The sequence below is a fragment of the Megalops cyprinoides genome, chromosome 6 (genome assembly GCF_013368585.1).
Source record: "Megalops cyprinoides isolate fMegCyp1 chromosome 6, fMegCyp1.pri, whole genome shotgun sequence".
NCBI lineage: Eukaryota > Metazoa > Chordata > Actinopteri > Elopiformes > Megalopidae > Megalops > Megalops cyprinoides.
In genome coordinates this window covers 6,935,203-6,956,123 of record NC_050588.1, presented here as the reverse complement: position 1 = coordinate 6,956,123, position 20,921 = coordinate 6,935,203, and the positions used below count along the sequence as shown (strand labels likewise).

The window sequence follows — 20,921 nt, the reverse complement described above, 5'->3', positions numbered from 1 at the left end:
TGGCCGTTGACGGACGCATTATCCATTAGCTGTGTGTGGGCTTAAAGCGTCTAGCATTGAGGATTTCAAAAGCTGCTTTTGTGCATATGCAAATGGCCTGCACTCCTTCACAGGCATTTTAAGCGGCACATTTGGAAATATGCCAGTCAAGTTGGTAACACAACCGTTTGGAACAGCTTAAATGGGGAATGCCTACTGCAGAGTTCCTATAGTTAAGAAAATGCATTCACACCATGACAACAAAAGGAGGGAGGTGGGGGGGGACAAAGATCAACCTCATGTGCAGTAACTATGGAATGTTCAATTTACACAAAACCAAAGTGAACTGATTACAACTGGAAGGTATCTTAGAACCACATTTTAAAACTGAATTGGCTTTTAAGAGGGAATGTTGGGGGGGGGGGGGGGGGGGGGGCTGAAATGAAGGAGTTTTGATGGATACAGGAAACACATACTTGTATTCAAAGTCCTAAGACCTGTTTACAAGACAATGGCTGGACAAATTTCAAGAATGTAGAAGTAATCACCTTAACTCCAGAGGAATAAACTGCACAAAATCAAAACCTTCCCATTACCCTGGTAAGTCATCCTGATTAATCAGGTGCCACACCAAGCCCTCTGCCACAGACTTCACTGGAATGACCCATTAATTTGGGATTGTTAAAGGTTCACAAAATAAAAGGAATTCAATTTGGCTGGTGAGCCTGAATGACCTTCATGAACACTACACAAAATGGAATGGAATCCTGTCTGAAGGTTATCAATACAGGAGAGTTACAGGTTAGACAATTCAAAACCTTGGAATGGAGCGCAAAACTCAGTGCAAACAGGGGGTTGGGGTTTGGGAGGGACACAACTACACAGGGATTAAGCATACCTCTACTGCGGTCTCCCCTGACGAGAATAAATTCTCCTGCTTTAATACACAAATTAGCATCTGAAAGTGCTAGGGGACTACAGAGTTAGTGCCGAGACTGGGCGGTCAGGGGTGACGGTCGGGTTGGGGTGGGGTGGGGGATTGCCAGGCGCTCAGTTGGCGAAGGTGGCCCTGACGGCTGCCGCGATGCTCTTGGCGCTGATGCCGTAGAGGTCCAGCAGCTCCTGGGGCTTCCCGCTCTGCGGCACGCGGGTGACGGCCAGGCGATGCACCACGATGCCGGGCTCCTCCGCCACCGCCGCGCATACCGCCTCACCCAGGCCACCTGCGAGAGAGGGGGGGGGGGGGGGGGACGACCCGCTTAGCGTGAGCACACACCAAGTTCAGTTTAAACTACAGACTCTCAGTTTTGATGTTCAATTAGGTGTGAGACACACATGTCGAGATGTGTTCTGCCTACTTAAATTCTTCATGCATTGCTTGCAGTACCAAGCCCACGCAACTGAGTGTACAGTCTTTCCTTGCACCAACTATCTGCACTGCAACTTCCAAAATGCACTCCTTACTCAATGACCTCTGCCTATTTGAATAATGGCATTCACTTGCAGTATGGTTTACAGAATACTAAGCAGTCCAGCAGGTTTAGGAAGAAGTTATTTTGGTGGTTGAGGAAGGAAGATAAGTTGAGGAACAGCCCATTAGATTACAGCACTTTGAGTTACTTCCATGTGCAGCACATATAGACCATAAATCAATAATTGTAACAGACCAGAATGTTTCCTGAAATCTTAAGTGAAGATCACTCAGCACCACTTTAACACCAAATATGCGGTCCACCTACTGCAAAAACAAATGTGTCTGTGCTACACAGTTATACACACTATGTAGAGTTCATTTTCAAGTTCTAGTTTAGAGTTCAGCTATGACTAAGCCTGTATATACAGCTGGTGTCTGTGACAAGAATTAAGGGTGCCGCACCCTCTTTGTAATGGTCCTCCACAGTGATCACCCTCCCTCCTGTGGCCCGGGCATTGGACACAATTGTGGCTGCATCCAGGGGCTTGATGGTGAAGGGGTCAATCACTCGGATGTTCACACCTGTATCAACAGGAAAGTGATCACATGAATACTTTTGCTGAGAGAAACCAAATACAGCAGCTAATAGTCTTGCAACTGTACAACCCACTCATCTATTGCGTACAATAGTGTAAAGGACTTTCAAAATGTACCCTAACCTTCTGAATCTTAAATTCTCTGCCTCCGTTAAAATACTAGAGACATTTACATTTATTTATTTAGCAGACACTTTTATCCAAAGTGACTTACAAAAGTGCATACAGCAAGTATAGCGACAGACACAGCTTAACAGTAAACTCAGCTAAAATGTCCTACTTTACCAAGTTTTGAATCCCATGCCCTTTTTGTAACCTTTTTATATCATCACTCTCTCAAATGACTATACATGTCATACCTCATTCAGCCAGCAGGGGTCATACTCACCTTCCATAGCCAGCTGATCTGCTGCCTTCAGAGCTTCATGCAAAGTCACTCCAGCCCCGATCACTGTTACTTTGTCACTGCCTGAGTGACGCACAACCTACATGTAACCAGACCAAAAGACAAAAATCACATATGGACAAACAAGCAGACAAACTGAGCATCATTCTCTTAACCCTTAGCAGCCTGGTAGCATTCTGCCAAATGGCTGAAGCCAAGATGGGCTTGACTAGTAGGCTACTTGGATGGACGACCTGAAATTACTAGGCTTAAATCAGACTGGACCAGAAAAGGCAATCATCTCTGCACAAAGCAGTGTCCTCCACATTGGGGACTTGCATTTTGGAAATACGAGTTGCTATCCTTTGGATGAGATATTAAACTGGCCAAATAAATCCTTGCCCTGTTATCCGCACTGATAGGCAGGGCTTCTAGTGCCAAATAGAAACTTTACTTCATCTAGGCAGTTACACATTGGTTACAGTTGAGCTCCCCTGCCTCAGCCCTCATGGTAAAGCATTACAGCATCCAAAGAGTTAAAAGGCAGTTTGAAGCAAAACACCTCAATACCTTGGCCTGTCCCACTTCAAACTTCTCCTGGGGAGAGTAGATCACAGCTGTGTCTGGCCGACTGGTCCTGATGAAGCAGATCCCCTAGGGGGAGACAAAAACCAAACCAGTCAGATTAAAAGATCCAAACCCACATTCCTTCCTCATAGCCTCCAACCCCTACAACACCCCACCAAGGCTCACCTTGGTGTTGGCAGCCAGCTCCACTGCCCTCTCTGTGGAGACGGCGTCGCTGGGGTAGAAGACGGTACAGGTGGGGATTGCTCGGAACATAGCCAAGTCCTCCAGGGCCATCTGGGAGGGACCGTCCTCACCTGGGCACGAGGAGGACAGACACAGGGGGTGACTCTCAAACACGCCTTCAATCCAAACAATTTTACAGGTGTGAAATTAAACCTGCAACGGTTTATTCCATGTAGGACAGGGAATAATAATTCTAGGAAGTGACCTACTGGCTGGCATGAATTTAAAACAGTCCTGCACAGTATGCATTTGTATTATACAAAGTGACAATGAGTCCTCCCTTCCACTAGGGGCTCCATACATTTAGCTGCTCACCTATGGAGACGCCGCAGTGGGAGCCAACCAGGTTGACATTGGACTGAGAGATGGCTGCCATGCGGATATGGTCATACGCCCGGGACAGGAAGGCGGCGAAGGTGCTGGCAAAGGCCACTGTGCGATCGCGTGTGGCACAACCAATCGCAACGCTCACCTAGAGCAGCAAATAGCATGTTAGCACAGTACATCAGCACAGTATCAACAGCATAAATGATTCAGTGAGAATGAACAGGGCCTCATGCAGAGACTCAAGACACATGACTCTCATCCACACACACACAGCAATATTTTCTACAGAAAAACCCATTCTAGTCATTTCACACAGCACAAAGTCCTCATTGAGAACAAACAAAGTCTGCATTGCTAGACTTATCTGCATACAAGTAACTGTTAGGCCACTGTTCAAAGCTCTCCATAGTCAAATTAAGTTCACTTGCTTTACAGAGCAGGAACGTCAGATAAAAGCACTGCAATACACCCAGCAAGAGGACAATTAAGCAATGAATGAAAAAAATTGTCATTTCACTTTAGACTATACCAACATTTGGTTAACACAGAGGTGAGGGGGCTGGAAAAGGTGGGAGGAGCACAGGGGGTTTGCTGCCATTTATAGGTCTCACCTGGAGTAAATGTAGTAAGATAAGAGGAAAGCAGATTACCCCGTTACGGCAAATAGCAGTGGATTATCGTAAACGGGAGCGGATTAGGGGGGGGGGTTAGGATTCTCGCACCGCTCCCAGCGGCCTCCTCTCACCATGTTCTGCTCAGCGATGAAGCACTCGATGTAGCGGTCTGGATGGGCCTTCTTGAACATGTCTGAGAAGGTGGAATTCTTGGTGTCTCCGTCGAGGGCCACCACCCGCTGGCTTCTCTGCCCGAGCCTGGCCAGGGCCACGCCGTAGGCACGACGGGTTGCCATCTGGGTTGAGAGGACAGAGAGGCGGGTTGCCAGGTCACAACCAGCGTTAACAGAAAGGAGAAAATAAAACCCTCAACCAGACCAGTGCGCAAAAAAAAAAAAAAATTAAAAAATAAGAGAGACATGCATGGCACCTCAGATCATAATATCAACTAGATATCAACAAGTCAGCAATCTGACTTGGCAGATACCAAAGAAGCCTAAAGTTAGGGATGCATGCCTTTTGCTCACATACCTTATCACCCAGATTGTACTCTGGTGGAGAGGGAAGGGTGATGGGGGAGAGGTCTGCAGCTGCGGCGTCATCCACAGGCTGCTCGGGGCACAGCGGCTTGTTGGTCTGGATCTGGGCCTGGAGCTCGGCCAGCAGGGCCTCCACGCGGTCCTTGGGGATGGGCTTGCCGTGCCAGTTGTCTTCATTCTCAATCCCTGCAGTGGCGAGATCAGCACCGGCGTCACAGATACTGATACGCCGCCATACACCTGGCTGCCGGGAGCAATGACTCATCGTTTCTACTCTCCGTCTGGCCCAAATGATGAAAAGCCATTTAACAGGGGTATCGGCACCCCAGAAATAAGAGCTCTGGCCCAATTCACAGCATCACAATTTACTTTTGTAAATTTTAAACAGCCACAACTGCAATCGTTTCAGCTTGCTGCATTAGCAGGAAAGAGCCGCACCCAGCACTCACCCGAGAGTCCCTTGCCCTTGAAGGTCTTGGCTACGATGGCTGTGGGCTTGCCCTGGACCTGCTGGGCCTGCCACAGAGCCTTGCACAGTTCCTCCACATCATGGCCATCTACCACATAGGTGTTCCAGCTGAGGGTGAAGAGGAGAGGCATGTGTCAACTGCAGACATGTTGGGACACCGTCCAGTTATTAGACTACATCACAGTAAGTAACTTGGAGCCCTTTTGCGAGGAAACTATTGCACGGCCTTACACTGGACAACCCACGTTCCGAGAGGGCCACAGGGCCGGCCAGTTAAGGTGCCTCAGCGCTTCACTCACCAAAATGAAGCCACCTCAAAGCGGTTGCCTGGTGTAACCCTGTAGCTGCTTGGGTGGCAACTTGGCCAGCAGCTCCACCTGGAAGAGCAGGTGAGGCGACTCTCTCCCTAACGGTTACAATCTTGTGCCAAGCCGTAACAAAACACCCAGTGTTCCACTGCGGCCCTCTAGGAACGAGGTCTGCACAAACCCTGCATTACAGGTCCATCTGCAAATGTTATACGACACCCAATTTTTCCCCAAACAGAGACTGGGAAAGCCGGAGAATTAATGCTAGAAGAGAGAAAAAGCACAAACTGAGGGCTCATTCAATGCACTGTGAGGGTCGACCCACGCGGCAGAGGGGGGCGGTGCACGTACCCGAAGGCTTCGCATCGCTTGCGATAGGTCTCCATGTCGTGCTGCAGCGGCGCCGCCTCACTCTGGCCCAGCCGGTTCACGTCCAGGATGGCCACCAGATTGTCCAGGCGGTAGTAGGCGGCGAAGGCCATGGCCTCCCACACGGAGCCCTCCGAGCACTCGCCATCCCCCAGCAAGCAGTACACCCGGTAGCTGAGAGGGGAACAGTGAAGGTGGGTACATTTACATTTACATTTATTCATTTGGCAGACGCTTTTATCCAAAGCGACTTACATAGGTTACAGTTCTTTACAATGTTATCCATTTACACAGCTGGATATTTACTGAGGCAACTGTGGGTTAAGTACCTTGCCCAAGGGTACAGCAGCAGTGTCCCAGCAGGGATTGAACCAGCAACCTTTCGGTTACGAGCCCTGCTCCTTAACCACTATGCTACACTGCCGCCCGGCAGTGAAAAAAACCAACCAATCCACACATGCATTCTCCCACTGCCAGAACACTCCAAGCCAGTGGAGAGCGCTTCTTTGAAGAGCGGGAGGCCTAACAGAAATTGGGCACGCATGGACGCATCTTTAGATCACGGCGCAGAAGTGGGCAGAGCTTCACTACACTGCACCCATTTGTTTGGGATGAGACAATAGCGGCAGTGTTTCACAGGAGCAGCATCAGTAACGGACCATTTGAATTTCCATTCCACAAAATTCAGCTGCACTCTGCATTAACATAAGCAGCAAAGTTGGACATACCTGACCGGCAATTCACAGCTAGACTAACACAAATTTAGGAAAAAAAAAGAAAAAAAAAAAATGGTCCTGTGGCCTAGTTGCACACAACTAGGTCCCTGCCAAGTTCCAGGATTAAGGTCAGAGGTCATTTTACAGGACTATTGTGTGACTATTGCAGGATAGGAAATGGGTAAGCTAGGTTACAGAGGGACGCTGAGTAAGGCCACTCGGGACAGAGCTACTGAAAGAATTGTTTTTAGAGTCGGAGTCTGGGCAGTGTTAGCGTTTCAGTACCTGGACTTGTCAAAATGCTTTCCTGTGTAGGCCATTCCACACGCAGCCCCCAGACCCTGTCCCAGTGAGCCAGTCGCCACATCCACAAACGCCAGTTTCTGTGAAGCAGCAGACAAGGCTCAGTTACTCATAAAAGGAGAAACACCAACACCAACCCGCTCTGTCTAGCTAGATTTGTGCGACTCACGCGTATAGCACATCACTCACAGGAGTTGGGTGTCCTTCCAGCTCACAGTCGATCTTACGCAAGTTCAGGAGCTCCGCCTCCTTAACATAGCCTGCCTCAGCCCAGGCAGCGTAAAGGATGGGGGCGGCGTGACCCTGAAAATAAAAAGCACACACCCATTAAGACTGCAAGAAAAAAAAAAAAAAAAAAACCCACAGTGTATTAGAGTTCATTCACACCCACAACACAAGAGTGCCTTTTTGGACCTGAATTACACCAAACGGCTGAATGAGAGTGCGGAGAATGACCATTTGTAGTTGATGTGGGGAGGGAACTACACTGAAGAGACACACACCTTAGACATGACAAAGCGGTCATTGCAGGCGTTTCGGGGGTCACTGGCTTTGTAGCGCATGGTGTGGAAGAAGAGTACAGACATGATCTCCGCAGCACTGCAGCATGATGTTGGGTGTCTGGAACAACACAAACCCGTTAACATCTGCTGACAACCTTTATGCATGGGAAACTGCCAAATATCACACCATTCCACAGACATGCGTGTTAACATTCCAAGGTTATGGTTCAATCAGCTCTGGCCGAAATCTACAGACAAGTTTAAAAGTAGGTAACACCAGGGACATGGTATATACACACACGCACAAACAGTTGTAGCACAATGGCAGGCTTCATCCTACAAGGAGAAGTAAGCTACCTACTGGAAGGGGTTTCAAAGTCAGTGCTTAATCCAGGGTTAGGTCACTAGCTTAATTTAGGCTTCTGTAACTTCATTTCCATTTCCATTTCCATTTCCAACAGTAATGGGGATTAGGCACACCTGTACATTTTCTTGTGAAAGGTTGCTTTGTGTAATAAGTAAAATAAATAAGATGCTAATTGCTTCAAAACCCATACCAAGTACAGAGTAGACAAAGTGTATGGGCTAAACTGTGAGCAGTCAGAGTGAGGAAGGGGGTGTGGACAGCGACGAACAAGTGTGATTGGAAGATACCGATGTACAGTGCAGAGATTTGCACTGCTGACATTCTGCCTCTGTCAGCACCAGATTCGTGACAGTGACTTGCAACAGAGCACTTGGGCAAGGGCATTTGCTCATTTCTCAAGCACCAGTGTGCGCCACAGATACAGTGACCCTTTAATGGTTCCAAACTCCAACACAAAATTTCACACAAGAGCAGGTGTAGGTCCAGCCTCCACTGCTTTTTTGGCCTAAATAACGTAAGACTGCCCGCCAGCTTTAGGGGTGCTCTAATTAGTCAATAACTGAGGCTAGTAGGAACCACATGCATGTTTAAATGCTATTTTAGCCTACAGTTTATTTAATGACAAATGAAAGCTTGATCTTGAATTCGGTTAAACTCGGTGAGAGCAAACGTAACGCGCATGCATCGAGTTACTTAACGTTCATCACATCAACCATATCACAGTGCAACATTGCCTGATTTTTTTGCCCCTTGATCATGTCACGCTGAGTTCACCTATACCGAAAAGTCAAGAAAGTCATTCGTTAGGTTATACATTTATGCAAGAGTTACGCACTTTCCCTTAGATATAAGAGCGTTTCACATTACTTGATCCAAATGAGTGAACTGAGTCTGGACATTCTGACTGGAAGCCTCAAACTTATTTTATACACATAGCTTTCGATGAAGCGTGCAATGAATCGGCGCCTGTATACTGCCCTCTATCTTTAAATGGATTTATCCATCAATCTTTAACGTGTTTTTCCACGACGCGCCATCGATTCGGACACCGACCGTCCTTGTGCATGCCTGCACTGACCGCCCATTCGAACGATTAGCTTATGATCACCTTTAGCGATCTCAATTTCTTAACCATTAGCGAGGAAGGCCAGAATTTGCTCCAACTGACCACACTTCGCAATGCACATGTTAATACAAAGCTAGCCTCTGAACAGTAAGTCGTAATATAAGCATTCTATTTAGTTACGAATAAATTTTAAGTCATGCATACGTTGCATATTAATTAAACGACGCCCCAAACCCAACATCAGGTGGCTCGTCGATTAGGTTTACGCAGACTGTGGTTCACACAATTCTAACGCTCCGTCGGGAGACAGCCAAGTCAAAGTGGTGGATAAAGTACCCAGAAGAATAATTAAGTAAAATTGCTCTAGCCTCGTCTGCCAGGAAACCTGTCTCCAGCAGCTACTTTTCATCATGCTGCGGGGTCGCAACTATGAAAAAATTAACCATGTTACCACGAGACTACCTCCCCCTGACCATGTGATTTCTGTTAGCAAGATAGCTCCTAGCATAAGAAATCTGTCAATCTGCCGCTAGCCATCTAGTCATAATAATGTGTTTGATGCAACAGTCTTACAACTGGCTAATTTTCCGAGTACGGACGAACGTGGTTTTGAAAGTTGTAAAAATGCACCAAGCCAATTATTTAGACCTAAAATAGCTCGCTACTTTAGGTCGCTACTTAGCTATACTTTCACGTATGTCGTAATCGACTGTGCAAGCAGCTACCTAGCTAAATATTTTATACACAGCTAACTATCTAAGTATCCAACCCACCTGTTTCTTACCTGGACTGGCGATTTAATTTGGCTATATTCGATTTTGAGAAAAGGGTGACAGGCCAAACCAACGCCGCAAGCTAGTCAGTGTAAGTAGGCCCTCTTTTTGTGTCGGACGAATTGAAACATTGCAAGCCCGCTACATATTCCAGTTATTAAAATGGCAGTTTACGAACGTTCTAGCTACTCCCTTTTATGCATACAATAGTTACCTAGTAGGAATTCAGACAACTTTGGCTCAGCTAGCTAGCTAGCTAGCTAATTGGACCAGTGATACGCACGTTGCTTGCTCACTAGCTATATTACCCATACGGGCCGGTTACTGAACAATTATGGTAACGTTACCCAACTAACTAAGAAAAGGCTAGCTAACTGAGCATAAATTCAGCACTTAATTTACCCAGAGTTCGAGGCGCATGTCGCCTTGATGGAGTGAATCCTCAACTTGTTCGCAACATCCTTCAGGCCCTGCAGGGTTTTCTCGTCGGGTTTGTGATAGTTGGCCATTTTCAAGTTTATCCTGAAATGCTTAGCACTCGTTCAAGATTATATAGAGCCTTTAAGATCCTTCAGCCACAGGAGCTCCACGTGCAGTGCTGTGCGAACACCTGGCGTTGCCCGTGCGTCTTTCCCGTCTCTTCCTAGACGTGCAGCAAGCAACGTTGCAGGGTCGCTGTCGCTCTGATTTTAAAGCGAGTGTCACAGACTGCCCTCCCACCTTATCTCATCATTGGAGCAAGTGCAAATTCCCCGGCAAGAAGGAGGAGTTTGCAGTACTGCTGGTGTAATTGCAAGCTACATGTTTCTCAATTAGATTATATAGAAATAATGACTGCAGTTCATACGAAGCAGTTAAGTTCAAGTTGGCCAGCTGCGCGCGCAGTTTGAACTTCTGTCGTATGTCATTTGTAACAATTACGTTTCATTTGGAAATTCGACAGTATGGACTCTTGTGTATGTCTTTCACGTTGATTTTACGTCCACGACTTGCATGATAGTTTTTTTTTTTAAATAAATGCTACCCTATCCTAAGCGAATCGCAACCTCAAGACGATATGAAAATTGAAATTAACCATACGGGTATTAATGTATCTGAGAATCGTTAAGCAGACTGTGTGATGTTCCGGATGAAAAGAGACGTTCTTAGTAGTTCCATAGAGCTACATAAAAGCAGAAACTACAACGCGTGGGACAACCAATCCTTTGGCAGTAGCTTCATCTAAATTGCAAAGTCATAGCTGTGGTGGGCGCAGTTCCGCTGTCTGCCGTTTGAGTGCAGCAGGCTACATTTTACTGAAATCACTGCCGAAGCCAGTGATATGCCGAACCACAGGTAAATGTACAGTAGATTTAGCACACATCGCGCAGATAAAGAGAAAAGTGATCTGATCAAGTTCTGATTCAAACGACGGGATGTAGCCCATCCACTCTGGCATGCCTTTCAAAGGAAACCATTTCCTTAACATAAATCCCAGTGAAATAGAGATATGTGCTAATACCTGAACTTCCACACACCTAGTTCCTCAAATATTTCCCTTCTGTTCCTCTATTTACTCGAAGCTAGTCGGTTGCTGCCAACAAGGAAGTGTCTGGGCAGTTTTGCTCTCTCATTGTTACTGGGTGAAACAAGAGACAAGGCAAGAGGATTCATTTCTTGTGCAACGTCCAAATTCTCTGTTCTACTTTATTATTGATACACTGCTCTGACTCACGGCTATAACTGCAAAATCATTCTAAAAATATGTAGTAGGTTTGGGTCAATAATACAGCATGCATGGTAGCTTCCTCTTTCATATAACAGAAGGAGTGAAATACAGTGAGATAAAATGGCATTAGCGAAGCATTCTCTGTGTTTTTGGAATCACCAATTCTGTATTCACATCAATTATTCATATCTGATCATCTGAGAAAAATAAGACACTAACATATGATCTTTGAAGGACATTCAAAAACCAAGGTATTTACACAGACGTGAGAGACTTAAAGGGAAATCCCCTTTTCAACATAACAGAATTTTGTCACAGTTTCTGAGTTCCTATTGTTATGTGCCAAACCCTTGTCTCTTCTTGTGTGTCTTAAAGCGGAAGCTATTTCAACAAAACATTCCTGGTCCTCCACACCTCATTCTTCACCTCTTCACTCTGGCATTCGCTGTCCTTATTAAAGTCTGACAGTTTGGAAACAAAATGGCATCCATTTACAGAATTTACAAGAATGCTCTGATAATACATGGATTCTGTTCTAAACCATGCCGCGATGGACGTGTGGCATAAAACTGCCTGAGAAGTCAGGAGCTTTGGCAGGAGCAGCTAATCAGACAGTAGAAAACAGAAATATGTCTTGCAGGATTCAGATCCACATTCTGCGGCTGCATGGCAACATGCAGCACAATCTAATGATTGTATGGGCAGAGCTCCAGATTCAAGGATTCCTAATGTGCCCTGCTGGCACTTACAGGGAATTGGTGTTGCTGAGAGTCAGAGCTGGAAAGGGGGGGTTAAGGCTTACATGGAGCCAAGATTCTGGGGGAAAGGGGAGCCAAAATCCCTCTTTGGCTTTAGTTATAGTATCATACTTACATTTGTGTGGCAACTGAATTGTGTTGTATTTCAGTCCATTTCACATGAGCTGTATTTTATTTGGCACACACAAGACACACCCCCTGAACATGGTTCAACCAAAAGTAACACAGAAAAAGATGCCTGTCCAATTTAAATGTAATCAGATTCAAAATATTGCTTATACTCAGTAACAATACACTATTTACCATTTACCCCCCAACTGTGAACTGCTGGGAAAATATGAATGCACCATCACGTAATAAAATTAAACTGAATTAAAGATCATGAAAAACTGTAAAAAAAATAATAAATATGCAAAAACTTCTACCATCCAAATAATTATATGGCAACAACTGTGTAATAATGATAAAATGATTCAGAAGAAACCCTCACATGAAAATACAACAAAAGCTGCAAATTCATTAGTGAATGGTGATCACTTTGTGAAAACGAACAATTTAAGCAATACTCACATTTGTGCTCCTGTTCTTAAAATGTGCTGTTTAAAATCATCTAAATAAAGAGTGAATAGGACTCAGAGGAAAGTGATCAGTCCTTTTAATCTGCATGAGTCCACCTGTATCAACATCCGTTTGCCTCCCAACTCAGTATGTCACCAACACATTACAAGCTACACCATACAGTATAGGTGGCCTACAATAAATATCTTCACTTTCTATATGGAACTCTGTCCAGGTATTGCAGCTACTTTGGTTGAAACACAATTTTGACCTTTTTTAAAGCTGATATTTAATACACTAGTACAAAGTGGGAGACCCCAATCAAACCAAGGGCTATTCTGAAAAGAAGGTACACGATATTTGTAACTAAAGAAATTATTTCTAAAGAAATGTAAGCTCCAGCTCTGACAGCAACTTTGCCTCATCTTTGCAGCAACTTTGGCTCAATGAGATCAAAGCAGTCTCCTTTCCAGCCCTTCACTGTTGACTGTCACAGCCCCTTATTCCCCTGTAGGCGTGTAAAGCTTGCTGGGGGCATGGTGTGGGACCTCGGCTGCAGACACATGGATGTAGCAGGCAGTCAGTGTGGCTACAGTTAGTAGTTAGTATTCGTCTTGTTCTGAATTATCTTCATTTTCAAACTCCTACACAAAAAAAAGAAAAGAAAAAGAAGGTAAATGAATGCAGTTGCACTGGTTGTGATTGCTATGTGTAAGTCTAAGTCAAACCCTGCTTTTTTCCATCTTAATGTTTGTCTAGTTCTCCATTGTTTTCAGCCGCACATTTTAATTTTAAATGCATAGTGTTCTGTTACACACATGTATTGCTGCATTCAGTGGTCCCTCCTTCACCTCCTGTCATTCATTCCCAAACACTTCCCAGTGCAATGCAACCACAGGTAAGAGACAAACATAACAACCCACCCCAACCCACACAGACTACGTTCACACACATTTCAATAAGCTTCATTAAATAAGTGAACTTGACTCCAACAATGTCTATAGATGTAACAACAGGAGCAATGCCCACCGATGTCAGCATAAGTAACACCAGCGTTGTATTTACAGATTTCCCTTCCCCAATGCAAACTAAGCAGTTAACAGAGTCAAACCGGGGCCTGTGGAGCCCAGCAGAGACGCCATATGGCCTTGATATCACTGCTGACCATGTAGCGGTTATTTCACTGAGAAGGACAAAAGCATGCACAAAATCACATGCACACTTTCTACTAGTATTTCTCTACTCCTCGTCTCCATCCACTCACATGGTAAGAAGGAGGGTAACAATATGAAATGTATCAAGTAATTTGAAACTTTGCGGAATGTATCAAGCCGAGCAAGTGATTTCACTGCTTACTCTACTCAGTGAGGGAATAGCGCTAGTCACGGGTATGGCTGAACATGTGGACAAATGGGTATTAAGAAGTCACTCATATATAATGTGTGTGGACGTAGCCATAGGGACTCATATCCCCCACCCTCCCTCCTTCCCACTGACCCCGAGTCTCTCCTTGGCCTCCGCCCTCTCGTCAGGGGAGACCTCCTCCTTGTCCAGCCTCTCCAGCGCCGGCAGACGGGTGAGCACCAGCAGGCGGTAGTCCTCGCCGTCCGCCACCGGGTTCTCCATCAGCACCAGCGCCCGCAGGGTCCCTGCCACCTCGCCCAGGCTGTGCAGCGCCCGCTGAGAAGACACCCGGTTACCCCTTTTAGGGAGAGAGGAGAAACGACACTGAGAACAAATGGTGACAGTATAACAAAAAACATGAATTTAGAAAATATATCTATAACATATATCTTCTATCTCTTATAGACATCTATCTGCCAAAGAATAGTTTTTAGATATTAAGCTGTAAAGGGGCAAGTTAACATGCATTTGTATCCTTAGGGTTTTTTTTTTCTTTGTGGCTCTTAAAACATACAGGTGAAGGACAAAACACAGAGCATCCCTATGTCAGTTACTTTGTTTTGACCAATATGTAACTCACAACCCTATAATTCCATAGGCTCCACATACTAATTTCAACAGGAATATGTGCTCGCTGACTATTTTAAAGCAGTAATTGTCTACTCTGGTGCAGCAGCTCAGCGCTGAATACAGAGGCTGCACTATTCTAACCTGATGTTTAGGTACTGCAGGGCCTTCATATTGGGACTTATGCCATCCAGCGTCTCCAGCTGGTTGTCCCTTAGGTGCAGAGTGGTGAGATGCTCCAGTCTGTCCAGGCCCTCCAGTCGTTTGATCCCATTCTGGGCCTGGGGAGTTCATGTAGCGCAGGGCATGAGGAGGACACAGACAATGAGAAACATTCCTTCTATTACTACTCTTGGATTTTTATCAATAATAATATTAATTTTGAAAATTGAGGTTACACACAGAATGCTAATATATAATTATTAATAAACTTGAAGGACAGTGTAGCCGTAACCCTTCAAACTGGTTCAAGGGCAAGGCCACTGCACATACAGTGAGATGGCCATGCACAAGAGTGCTGAGGACATGATCATTTTCCAACATTCCAGGGTGCTGAAGACACACAAATACCTTTCAGCGTTGTTACATCAAGTATGTTGTGTTGAACCGGAGGAATGAAGGTTTGCTTTAAACAGATGAATTGGAGGTTCATCAGTTTAGAGGAATGGAAAACCGAAACGGACAGACTGCTGTAGTGATGCTCATGGAAGCCACTGGCTGATGTGGCAGAGTACGGTACTGCACCAGGTAGAGCTTGCGCAGGTTGGGCAGGTAGATGCCGTCTGTGCTCTCCAGCCGATTTCCTCTCAACTCGAGCGTCACCAGATTCGTCAGCCTGCCATACTCTAGCCCCGAGATGCGCTGGATATTGTTACCTGAGAGGAGAAGGACCGAATCACCAACAACGTGGTTCTCATTTACATTACTGTTACTTAGCAGATGCTCTTATCCAGACCAACTTACATAGGTTACAATTTTTACATGTTATTTATTTATACCGCTGGATATTTACAGAGGCAATTCTGGGTTAAGTAGAATGGGGTGAACCAGCAACCTTCTAGTTACGTGCCCTACTCCTTACCTCATTTATGAGAAATGCACTACATGTGACTGGTGATCTGGCTATTGTCCATGGATGTCCTACCTGCCACTTGTGTTACTGTACAGTGTTTCAAATCCATCAAAACCTTTCTCGCTATGAAACTTTTAAGCCTCTATCAGCCAATGTATGGTCAAAGGCAGCTGCTAGTTGGGAAACAAAGCTTAATAGTTATGCTATGTTTTGAACCATTTTCAGACAGTGGTTTCAGGGACTGGGGTAGGTTGAGGGTGGGGGGTGTTCATGCAAATTTACATGAATCATTTTCTATAGTGGGATGGATTACTGACAATTGTAATCCATCCCACTATATGTTCAAAAAAGCTATACAAAGAAAGGTATAACATACAAGTGCCACCACCTACACCATGATAAATATTAAGCATGGAGTTTAGAGAGCCTTTTTGTTAATTCCAAAGACTACCAAACTAATAATCTTGTGTAACTAGTATGTAATGAAAGAAGTGATGTTGAAATGTATTGTTCAGAGTGAAGGCCAAACAGCAAAACAGCATAGCTGAGCACAGGCCTCAGTGGCTTCAAAGTGACTTAAACTGACCAATGAGGTTGAGGCTCTCCAGAGCAGCCCCTCCCATCCCTTCTGTGTCACAGATACGGTTTAGGGCGAGGCTGAGCCACTGCAGGTATGTCAGCTGGCCCAGATTCTGGCCTTTGAAGCCCTGAACTAGATTTCCATCCACCTTCAGCCAGAGCAGCTCGGCAAGGGCAGCAATTGGGGAGAGGTCCGACAGGCAGTTGGAGGAGAGGTCAAGGAACCGTAGGTGGACAAAGGAACTGATCAGCGTCAGATCTGTCAGACGCCTGATTGGGGGGTTGGGGTAAAAAGAGAAGACAAAGTTGAACATGGATTAATACGGGAATAGTTCAATCTCCTCATACCATTTTCCCTTTTATTCAAATCTTTTCAATTTCATTTTTCTTTTCATCAATTATATCCTCACATTTATTTTCCCTTTTAATATTTAAATAACGTTTTCCTTTTTCATTTAATTTTGTTGACAACACACAGTGTCCTCCTCTAAGTATGCTGGTGGTTGAATTTTCAGGTATAAATTAGTTCTAAATAACTACATCTAAGAAAATACACCTCATGATGTAAGTTCATTTTTTGACTCCACTACAAATAATGGTAAGTAATTCCATGCACTTACAGCTTTCTGTGTGAGGAAATGTTTTTTAAAATATGTTTAGGCTTACATCAGTGTGGGATATTTTTTTATCAAACAGAGGAATGTTAGTGGATTCTGACCATTTCTTATCGCACTATACAGGTGCTGGGCCAAGCCCGAGTGTTATCCTGCCTGGACTACAGCAACTCCCACCTGCTTGGACTTCCAGCCAATTCCATTGCAGGCTGATCACACTGACTCATTCAGGCCTTTGCAGCCTTGCTGATCTTATCTGTCTCCACCTACTGTTGGGCCTCCCCTCTCCTGACATCTCTTCACCAGTGAGCAGTTACAGCCCCTGACTGCCTCAGAACTCTGCTGCTGACGTAATGGGCCTCAAACCACTCCACCCCCAAAGACTTACGCTCTCATCTCTCCCTACAGGCTGACTTGTGCCCTGCACTCCTTCACCATTGCTTGTCTGCCTGTCCCTCCCTTCTGAAGCTCCACAATGTCCTCTCTGTCATGGCCCCTTAGTGGCGGAAAGAGTGACCTACATAAGCAGAACAGCAGAGTCACTCCCTAACTGTAGTCACTGCCTGAAGACTAGAGTTTGACTCAGATCTGCCCTCATGTGTCAGCTGGGCTAAAACCTCAAGCATACCTGTCTACAGTTTTTTCAGTTGTATTATTACTTATATTGGAGCACTTACGCTTATTTTTTTGAGTTTTTTTTTTTTTTGTTTTTTCACAGAATGTATTACACCTCCTTTTTGCCTGCCCTGTTGTATTCCTTGCACTGTATTTTCAAATCCTCTCTAAGTTTCCCTACATAAGCACATCTGCCAAATAAAATAAATGAAACATTTTAAAAACTCATTACAAAATTCAATTTTTTAAAATTTAAATCTCCATATGTACAAAAGGTTTGGTGTATTTTTGTAAAGCATGTCACTCTTATGTTCCTCTTTGTGCATCAGCAATCCATATTTTACGTTTATATTTTGTGTGTTGACCTTGTAATATCTTTCCCACAACTTCATTATGTGATGTGGTCCTTACTTATGTGGCGAGTAGATATCCACTGAGTTTGCACTAGATACACATGCTTAAAATAGAAATAGAGTCTGCACACTACTCTAATGATCCCAAATAGTTTTATCTGCAAATCTTCTATGAAGATCCCCTGGATCAAAATATTGTCTTTTTCATGGTTATGTGCAAATAAAACTATTGATTTATTCAGTTATATTCCAGTCCTACCATCAATCTGGAGCTTTGCGTGTTTGACTATTTTGTTGGATTTACACCCTTGGCATGTCTAACCCTAGTAAATTAGCTTTTAAATTCACTTTATTCATATTCTTTTTTTTTGTTTGTTTCCTTATTCCTTACAGTATTTTAGCAGTAATTAATTCAACTTTTTTTAAAACATTCTGAGCGTGGGTTCTGACTGCTGACATATCTGATCCCTCTTCATTGATAAAATTGTCCATAATGTACTAGTTGAGTGTATCAATGTCATAGAGGAAAAACCCTATCCTTGACATGTGTTTTTACTTTCCTTATCTAACAATACCTGGAAAGCATGTAAGTAAGATGCTTCAGGGATGACTTCACGATTACTGGTTTTGTCTCATTTTGCTTGTTTCTTTCGTGGTGCTCACCTGTCTTTAAGATCCAGCCTGACAAAGGCATGGGCCAGACCATTCCCAGTGCGACACAGTAAAGATAGACCTTGCTCTATCATTTCCTTAGTCAGTGAACACGCCTCTACCTGACCACAGAGGAAAGACAGAACTATCACAATAAGACTCACATCATCACACTGTACTCCATTAATAGGAATGTGAGAGTGAAATCTGACCTATTTACCTGTTGCACTCGCAGCTACAATAAGTGGTTGTTTTGGTCTACCGTACATGGTTACACATGGACTGTTGTTCCTTGTATACAGCATGAGGCAAAATACTAATTTCCAGACTTTTTTCATTGATGGTGAATTTTACCTTGACAGTCCCTCATTTTGGTTGCAACTTCTATTTTGGCAAGGAGGAATATCAAAGAGCACAGAGGCCACAGTATACATTTTGAAAAAAATATTTCTAAAAATTGTACATTCCGTAATGAAATTGTTATGCAGTAATTCATAAGTTGAATAGTCACTTGGTTTACAAGAAACCCTTAAAGAAATAAGAGTGAACAGTGTTCTGAAAAATCCAGTATAGTATAGCCATGTATCTATCAAATTACATGACTAAAAAGCTCTTACACAAGATTTTTTTTCTTGTACTTGCTTGATATAAATTACCAGCTTTCATTTGGACTTGAACAACTTCCAGGCCTTTTCACTTGACAAAAATCCTTGTCTACACAATAAATAGTTAGGAAAAACATATCACATTTTCAAGGCTGAATTAACCAAACTGTACCTGCTCTTCTTGTTCAGATGCAGCCTCCTCCTCCTCCTCTTCTTCCTCTTTCTCCCCCTCCTCGTCTTTCATTGCCTCTTCCCCCTCTGACTCCCCGTGTGCAATATCATCCTCTTCCACATCGGACATGATGCTCTGTGCTCACGTGGCCCCTGCCATGGGAAGCAAACAAGCACTGTCATATTTTATGTGTTTAAAATGAATAAATATTAGCACAGATCTTGTTTTGAACACCCCTTATGACACTGTCCTGTGTGCACTTCCCGGGAAACACTGCCGTTCATACCTGTGTGGTGTGCATCAGTCTGACATTCAAGCAACATGAAATGCCTTTGTCAACACATCTTCCTGTAAGCATCGTTGCTTGCTTTGCTAGCTGCAGCATTAATGTTCACTCCAGTGGTTTATACCCGCACCTAGTGGCGAGCAACCTGCAATACTCAAAGGCTAATGTATACGACAGCCAGTGCACAGTAAGTTACAGTTCATTACTCTTGTTGGATGCCTCAGAGGTCATACTGCAGTCTTGATACACAACATGTAAGAGGCTTTATATACCCATGTCCGAGTCAGACATATGACCTAAAATTCACTATGGTTTTGCTAAGGGACTATATAGATATTTAACGGGGTACAACTAGCAAAGATGAAAGAGCGAGAAGGCTAATTGAATACACGTCGTCTAAGACTTCCTTTCGGACATTTAACAGTAGCAAACTAGCTTTAATTTACATTTAGAAAGTTTGGAAATGTAGCTAGTAGTAACACTGTTCTGTTCAGAAATGTAGCTAGCAGAAACGCTATTCAACTCCAAGCAATTTTTATGTCAAATTATTTACTAGGGAATTTGCGTGCGTACCATAACACGTCATGATACATAACTAACGTGTGCTCAGTTGAATCAATGTAGCTAAAATAACTCACAATTTGTACATTTTGCTGGCTAGTTGGGTAGAGTTGTCTTACCTCTGCAGGATTCAACTTGTTAGCTAACGTTAGCTAACGTTTGCTACTTCCTCTGCAAGTGGTTTACTTTTGTAGCCATGGAAACGGTGTGTCGACGAAACCAGGCGAACCAGTTACATTTGGGAAAGTGTATGCAGGCGATTGCGAATTTACATTTAGGATAATATATAGCCTAACATTATCTTATCAAAAGAGAAATTATTAGCGTTAGCAATATGCAAAGATGTTTGTTAATAACACGTAAAGGACTCCGGTGATATGCAGCTAGCACATTTGCCCCCCAAAACAGTACATCAAGGATATCAGAGCAAGCTTAGAAAAGTCCTTCCTGCAAATCATTATCTATTCACGCGGACATTTCATACAGCGCACCTTAAATTTGTTGAGAGTACTGTACCAAGGAAATTTGTATATACTGGTACGACTGGGTGTTTAATCTCCATGAACATGCTGCATTTTCTCACTGCAAATATCCTTTTTCTTTCAGTCGGACCGCAACCGTCCCAACTCTTCATCTGAAGTGTGCTGTATTTTACGGTGTCACAATCAGCGACACCAGAAAGCTCCTCTAATTAATCGTGAGTAACACGGTAGGCGACCTGTGACTTGTGATAGTAAAAGACCCTGATAAGCAGGTGCTTTTGATGTGTGTATCCCAGTATGGGACACTGTAGGCAGTCCTGTCCCCACTAAAGGTTATGACTTTAGTGATGTTCACTACTGGACTACAATCTCACTAGTCAAGCTCCAGTTTTTTG

General features: G+C 44.1%; 2 protein-coding genes across 2 annotated transcripts; both read right to left on the bottom strand.

Moving 5' to 3' along the window:
• Positions 1 to 394: 394 nt before the first annotated feature.
• On the bottom strand, positions 395 to 10,234 carry tktb (transketolase b). The gene is made up of 14 exons (XM_036531690.1): positions 9,944 to 10,234; positions 7,336 to 7,453; positions 7,022 to 7,135; positions 6,815 to 6,912; positions 5,796 to 5,987; positions 5,117 to 5,244; positions 4,660 to 4,853; positions 4,260 to 4,424; positions 3,503 to 3,659; positions 3,128 to 3,258; positions 2,945 to 3,028; positions 2,378 to 2,474; positions 1,856 to 1,975; positions 395 to 1,202 (listed from the first exon to the last, which is right to left on the bottom strand). The coding sequence occupies exons 1-14, from the start codon at positions 10,048 to 10,050 to the stop codon at positions 1,030 to 1,032; spliced, it is 1,878 nt and encodes a 625-aa protein (XP_036387583.1). The 5' UTR covers positions 10,051 to 10,234; the 3' UTR covers positions 395 to 1,029.
• A 3,795-nt stretch (positions 10,235 to 14,029) lies between these two features.
• lrrc23 (leucine rich repeat containing 23) lies at positions 14,030 to 20,224 on the bottom strand. Its single transcript, XM_036530709.1, has 7 exons — positions 20,164 to 20,224; positions 19,198 to 19,349; positions 18,433 to 18,542; positions 16,195 to 16,457; positions 15,281 to 15,411; positions 14,681 to 14,817; positions 14,030 to 14,267 (listed from the first exon to the last, which is right to left on the bottom strand). The coding sequence occupies exons 2-7, from the start codon at positions 19,324 to 19,326 to the stop codon at positions 14,030 to 14,032; spliced, it is 1,008 nt and encodes a 335-aa protein (XP_036386602.1). The 5' UTR covers positions 19,327 to 19,349; positions 20,164 to 20,224.
• Between the last annotated feature and the right edge of the window lie 697 nt (positions 20,225 to 20,921).